Source organism: Atta cephalotes, assembly GCF_000143395.1.
Source record: "Atta cephalotes unplaced genomic scaffold scaffold00029, whole genome shotgun sequence".
In the NCBI taxonomy this organism is placed as follows: Eukaryota; Metazoa; Arthropoda; class Insecta; order Hymenoptera; family Formicidae; genus Atta; species Atta cephalotes.
Window position 1 is genome coordinate 1,049,433 of NW_012130093.1, and position 5,184 is coordinate 1,054,616.

Consider the following 5,184-nt stretch of genomic DNA (forward strand, 5'->3'; position numbering starts at 1 on the left):
TACGCGCGCGATAGTNTANATATAATATATATATATATATAATAATATATATATATATATATATAATATATATANATATATATATATAATATTGGCATANCTTTATATATTATTACGTTATTAATACATCGCACTCGTAGTACGTTTCTCTCACGTATATCGTCGTCATACCGTTATAAGTCGCATGTGTGTAGAGATATAACGCACGGAACAACAAAATACGCCCCCATTGTTGTGCATATACACGTACATAACATACGCATACAATACATGCACGCATAATGCAAGCGCATTGGAACGGATTAATAATGTTTATAAGCTTCAGGGATCAGATAGTCGAGTCTAGAAGAGTAGTATACGCTATAATTAAGGAAACAAGGTGAATAGATTTTGATTCATGAAATGAAAAAAAAGCATTAACTCTTGCATGAAAATCTAAAACACTAAAGTGTATGTATATGATGATCCTGATGATCTGATAGAGAGCGATAGATGCAAGATCTACAATTTCAAGAAATCATCGAATATGAAAAGATATATATTTGATTATGTATTTATATGTTCCAAAAACTATCGCATCGTTTTTTTAATGGATTTTTACAAAAATTTGGAAGCAATGTTACCTTAATGATAATTTTCAAAAAATATCCAGTCGTGCGTGTATAGATATATAATATTAGAAAGTTGATTTTGTCGCTGCTCTTACAGTCGTCTTTTATTATATTAGAAAGAGATTGCTTCCAAATATTATTACGTCCAGCAGTCGTTAAAAAATAATGCAGCTCTTTTTTTTAGACACCCTGCATACTCTTCTGTATACCTAGTGTATTTTATTTCTTATTAAGCCGATAGAAGTTAGTTTTCAAATATAAGTAATTGTGTGTAGATACTCTTTAAGCTCCTGCGCGTAAATATAGTTAGTTTTTAATTAATTATGCATCGTTATCGTTTCCTCTGTATTAAACAAGATATAAAGATAATCGAGAAAAGGAATGAGAAAAATGATTGGATACGTGCAAATATCTTGTAGTATATATGGCATCAATATAACAATATAGACGCTAAGATGTATTGAAATGGATGGAAAGTAGTTAGATAACAAAGGTATAAATGGAGGCGCAGAGGAAAACAAGCGATGGAAGGATGAAAGGCGCAGAAGAGAACAGGCGATGGTATCTTTAGGATACGATTAACGATTATCTAGCTCTTATACGGCAATTGCATCTTCTTTTTATATAAAATATACAAAAATATGTCGGAACGAATATTCACAGATCGGATATTAAAAGAGAGAGTCAATGTGTAATATAATATTCAATGTGTTAGAGACGCTTACAGTGGATCTTTGGTAAGTTCCTTCTGGTAGGCAATAGGTGATTGTATCGCCTTCAGGAAATCGCGCTGAGTTTGCAGGATAGCAGTGATGGTATCTACCCACTCCTGCCTGCGCGGTCCACTACTTTCTTCAGCTACGCTACAAGAGAATCCTAGCCCAGGGTTTCGGGGATCCGTCGATCGAATGATAAACTTGTCTAGATCGTCGTTCGAATCTTCCAGACTCATGTTATTTACCTACGTAAGTAAATATATAAGATATTGAAACTTGTTTAGAAACAAGAATGGTCAAACAATAGAAATGAAAAGTATTAATACGCGTCATCTTACCTGAATATGTGCTTTATATATGTAGACAGGATTGGTGAATTGCGTTTTCTTGCCGACAGTTTCGCTAAAGATGATATTTTGCTCAAAAAGAAAGACTTGCCATTCCCTTCCTCTCATCGTAACGTTTGATATTTCCGACACTAGAAGCGGGCCGTGTAACAAGAGTTTTCCCTGCGCCGTTATTTTACCCTAAAGAAAGTTAAACATAATAAATTTTCAAGAATGTTTTTACCGCGTATATAATAAAAAAAATAAATAAAAAATGAGAGCCAAGTGAAAAAGAGCAATACTCACGTCAAAACCTTGTAATCTCCCAACGTCCATCATATCGTTTGCAGCTTTAGGAATAACTCGCATGACATGAGCCGCCGCTCTGAGGCCTTCGATTTCCGATAACCTTTGAGTTCGTTCAGTGAGGCGCAGTGCCTCCCGTAGAAGAAGTTGATATTTTGTAATCCTTTGTACAGGCTTGATCAGCAAGTCGCAGAGCTGCAAACGATGCCCAAGTTTTTGCCTAAGTTCCTGTAACAAATACATCTCTTTGATTAAATGTTTCCGTTTTGTGCGTAGCCGATTTAATTTAACTGATTACCTCGAAATAAGTATCTATATATTCGGATACAATGTATTCCGAAACGGGCTTGTTCTGACAATAAACCACGTACATGTGCAATTTTCGTTCGTAACGTTTAAAGAGAGGTCCGAGCTCTTCAGGACATTCCAAACAACGTTCCAAAGCTTTGAGGAAAAAACTGTAAAAAAAAAGGCCATAGAAGAAACATCGATGTGAACGTTTCGATAGTCGGGCGATCATCGCTAAAGGAGGTTTCAACGGTTGATCCGACTCACTCTCTGTGCCACTCGTAGATAGCTTCTACGTTACCAAAAACCATCTTATCTTTCCCAGCGCGTAGATCTTCCGGTAATGGAATCTCGCACTCGGGATTTCGCATTAGTGCCATGTAACCTTCGACTATCTGCTTCAAGTCATTGACGTAATCTCTTTCGGTGTCCACCAGCTCGCGAATAACAAACTGCCGCTTTGCGATCGCGCTACTCTCTGGATCTGACTCGTCGGAAGTGATCGCGTTAATAGTCGCGTTACAATATTCCTCCTCGTTGCTTAACGTTAAAGATTTCCCATTAGGAGTTCGCATAAGACTATGTCTCTCCTGATTTTCTGTATGTTGCTCCTGTTAATGATACTTGGCATAGTACTTGGTGTAGTGCATATGACATGAACGGACTCTACTTACCATTCTCTCTTTGACGATCTGCTCGATCTCCGAAAGATCGGCCGTTGTGGCGCCGCCGCCATCGAGAATCTTTGTACGTTCCGACAGACTGGCAGACTATATTAAATGAAGCAATTAAGGCACAGAGAAGGAAGATGTATGTCAAGATATGAGATGAACGATATGCGATCGAATCTTAACTCTCCTAAAGAGTAAGACGCGCGAATACTCACTCGTTTCCCGGGCAATTCACTCGGTATCGTAGATCCTGATGGACCATTTGCAGTCGCTACAAGTATCGATTCGGTAATAGGCTTCATCGGAGGTGGAAGTTCTAAATCGTCGTCAGCATCTTCGCCGTTCTGCTCCTGCAAACTCGTCACCACCGTGTCGTCGCTCTCCGTAACGTCCGCGTCCACGTCTACGTCTACCTCAACCTCCTGCTGTTCCTCGCCTTCGCCCTCCTCTTCCTCTCCCTCGTCCTCGCCCTTACTGATTTCCTCACCTTCCTGCACTTCAGCCTCTGCTTCGAACGCCGCCTTGCTAGGCCGCCGATTATGTTCGACGTCGCTCGGTAATTTAAAGCGTTTGTCCGAGCCGCTTTTCTTCAAAGACGGTCCAATCAAAGGAGGCGATGACGTTGGCGCGGCTGTATTGGTTTTCTCGACTTTACCTTGGCTAAGTTTGCGTAAAGAAGGTGGGAGCCACTTCCGTCTATAAACAGAAACGCCCGGCCATGGTACGTGATTATCGTTGCACGTATGACATTTCGAGATAAGCGCGAGGCATTTAGACGACAGAGTTTCTATATGAAATGCTCACCCGCTGAAAACTCGCCTTTTGTTGCCAGGTGAATTTGTACTAGTTACCGACCCGCTACCGTCGCTTCCAGCGTTTTCTGTTGATTAAAAAAAAAAAGAACAATTACTTTATGCCTTTTATTCCTAAAATTGCGCTGCAACTTATCAATTACCGCCGGTTATCGGAATAGATAAGAGGCGAGCGTGTGCGATCGTGCCGATTTGCGGTTCGCCGACTTCCTGTAGTTCTCCAATCCGGTTTTATATTTGATACGCGTCGCGCGATAATACATCGTTATTGTCGACTAATTGTAGAATCGAGTAACGTACTGGAAAGAAATTCACTTACCCGCATCCTCCATCGGTGACAGCACCGTGGATGAGAGCGCGGTCAGCGAGGATGTTTGTTGCGTCATCGACGGGATGCCGGCTACACAGCAGGTCGGTGGCAATGTGTTGGCGGAAGTCGAAGATGTGACGGCAGTTTGCTGCTGCTGCTGCTGTTGCTGCACTGTTTGGACGATTGCTTGATTGATCTGCTGCTGATGATAAGGATGATGATGCGACTGTTGCTGCTGTTGCTGCTGTGGCTGGTGATGATGATGATGATGATGATGATGATGATGCTGATGCTGATGCGATTGTTGTTGCGTGGACGCTTTTCTGGACGGCGAAGTTTTGCAAGAGGCGGTTGGCGGTTGTTTCAGGGCGCTGGTGGGCACTAGACCTTCCGCGGCCGGCTCGGCCTGTCCGGGCGTGAGCGGCAGACGCACCAGGGTCCATTCGCCGGCGTTGGGCAAGCCACCAGTGGTGCTGGCGTTTGCGTTACCATTCTCCAGCACCTCGACCTGCTGCCCCTTTGTCACGCTGAGCTCTTTGGAGCCGGGCGCGGCCATATGATCAGCGACCACCCACGTCATCTCGACGACTCCAGTCTGAAATCCGGAATCACGCATCAAGGATCCTCAATTCCGCGATGGCGGAATACATTGCGCGCGCGGTTGAATATTGGGGCTGAGAAAAAGAGGGACAAGGAGAGGGCAATTATAGAAATGGGATAATTAGCGAATGTTAGTGTCTGTGTGCGCGCGTGCGTGAAAGCAGTAATAGCGGCCGCGACAGGGCGGGGGTGGGCAAGGGTGCAGGACATAAACCGAAGCGCACAGGGAAGCAAGGAGAAGAGGAAGAGAAGAGTCTGCCCTCTTGCGCTTATGCAAGTGTAGACGGGTCGATACGATCGTCCTCTCCGTCGCGCGATCGAAGACTCTCTCGTTGGCGAAAGACCGATTGTCTTTGAATTTGCGGATCGACGGAGCGAGATTCCAGAGATCCGATTACTCATGCCCGAGTGATTTTGATTGTCGGATCAGTCTCTCTCTCTCTCTCNCTNTNCNTNTNTCTNTCTCTNTCTNNTCTATNCTANTNTCTCTAATACTCTNTCTCACTACTACTTNAACTCCTTNTCTCTACTCTCTCTCTACGTC

At 43.0% G+C, this 5,184-nt stretch overlaps 1 protein-coding gene across 1 annotated transcript in view; it reads right to left on the reverse strand.

Moving 5' to 3' along the window:
- LOC105620787 (kalirin-like) overlaps positions 1-5,184 on the reverse strand; it is a 26,832-nt gene that overhangs the window by 3,989 nt on the left and 17,659 nt on the right. Inside the window, 9 exon segments of the mRNA XM_012202275.1 lie at positions 1,332-1,572; positions 1,666-1,854; positions 1,960-2,187; positions 2,258-2,417; positions 2,515-2,858; positions 2,922-3,017; positions 3,134-3,614; positions 3,723-3,798; positions 4,050-4,635. Of these exon segments, the coding sequence (XP_012057665.1) occupies positions 1,332-1,572; positions 1,666-1,854; positions 1,960-2,187; positions 2,258-2,417; positions 2,515-2,858; positions 2,922-3,017; positions 3,134-3,614; positions 3,723-3,798; positions 4,050-4,635 (2,401 nt within the window).